At 59.1% G+C, this 1,523-nt stretch overlaps 1 protein-coding gene across 1 annotated transcript; it reads right to left on the reverse strand.

Moving 5' to 3' along the window:
- Nucleotides 1-273: 273 nt before the first annotated feature.
- On the reverse strand, nucleotides 274-919 carry LOC106900242 (scale keratin-like). The gene has a single exon (XM_014962237.1). The coding sequence runs from the start codon at nucleotides 917-919 to the stop codon at nucleotides 554-556; it is 366 nt and encodes a 121-aa protein (XP_014817723.1). The 3' UTR covers nucleotides 274-553.
- Between the last annotated feature and the right edge of the window lie 604 nt (nucleotides 920-1,523).

Below are 1,523 nucleotides of genomic sequence, written 5' to 3' on the forward strand. Positions count from 1 at the left end.
TGGGTCCAGCTCCTGCCCCATCTGAGAGAGGTGAGGATAGGACAGTGGATAAGAGAAGGTGGCAGGAGAAGGTGGCAGGAAAGGGCCAAGGATGTGCTGCACTGCCAGCTGCCCAGGCCTGGAAGGGCTGGGGGCTGTTCCCAAAGGCAACTGGGCATGACTTTGCTGGGGGTGAGAGACTACCCTGGTCCACCTGGCGGGGATGATGGCCTCAGAGAGGGAGCCCTGCAGCCCCCATGGAGCCCTGAGAGGAAAAAAGGCAGAGGCAAGGAAGTGGATGCAGTCTTGTTTTATTGACTGGAGAAAGACACATGAGGTGAGGCAGGCTGGTTATCCCCCCTGTCTTCTGGAGAGATGTTCCTTCAGGTTTCTGCCAGGCAATAGTAATTGGAGAGACAAGCAAGTGCCCTGTGGGATGATGGTGGAGCTGCACATCGGGGAACAGGATTGAGCAAGGAGGAGCGGTGCCATGGAAAGAGGGGCAGGAGGGCAGAAAAGAGAGGAAGGGTGAAGCTGAGTTGTACCAAGGGCTGTGTGGTGTTTGCGTCTGAGTCTAGCAGGACCCACAGGTGTCCCAGAGCTTCTTGCTGGAGCGGGGCAAGACACAAGGGCTGCAGGCAGGAGCAGCGTAGGCTCTGCCAAAGGTGCAGAGGCCCCCCGAGACCTGGGTGGCACCGGCACCATAGAGGCCCCCCAGACCCAGGTTGCCCCCAAAGGCCGGTGCTCCAGAGGAGCCCACCACAGCTTGCTGGGGGAAAGAGCTGAGGATGGGTCCGGGGAAGGTGACCATGACAGGGGGTGGCTGGATGAAGGCCGTGGAGTCAGGGCACTGGCGGGTGCACAGGTCGTTGCAGCTCTCAGCGATGGGCTGAGGGACGGCCACGCTGGTCTTTGGTGGGCACAGGTCGTAGCAAGACATCTTTGTGCAGGATCGGATGGTGCTCTGCAAGAGGGCAGAGATGGTAAGAGAGCAGCAGAGGGGAGCCCCCAAAACAGATGAGCCAGGGCTGGAGAAAGGGACAAGGAGGTGAGACAGTCTCCGACTTACCCTGTTCCTGAAGGAGAAGGCAGGCAGAGCAGTGGTTGGGAGAGCCTGGCAGAGGCAGAGCTTTTATACTGTCCCAGCCCTTGCTCAGCACCACCTGGGCCAATCTGCAGAGGCGACACTCCCTCCTGATGAGGAAGATGGGGCTGTCCTTCTCCTGCCCCTCCTTGAGTCAGCATCCCCTCCCCAGACCAGCACATCCCGCTTCCCAGCTTTTGCTCCCCTTTCTGCTTTGTGAGCTAAATGAGAGCAGGCATCTCCATGTTGAGGGTGTACACAAGAGGAGAGGGCCCTAATTCTGCAGCTCCTCGCTGCCTGCCTTGTGCTTTGCTTTGGAAAGAGATCTCCTCTGATGGCAGGAGAGTCGTGACAGCCAGCAGGGCCAGCCCAGTCTGGGACAGCTACATTTGTGACACCAGACAAAGCCTTCTTGTCCCCACTACTGAAGGACAAGCCCCTGCTCAGCACCGTCCACCAG

Source organism: Calidris pugnax, unplaced genomic scaffold (assembly GCF_001431845.1).
Source record: "Calidris pugnax isolate Ruff unplaced genomic scaffold, ASM143184v1 scaffold1744, whole genome shotgun sequence".
Lineage (NCBI taxonomy): Eukaryota > Metazoa > Chordata > Aves > Charadriiformes > Scolopacidae > Calidris > Calidris pugnax.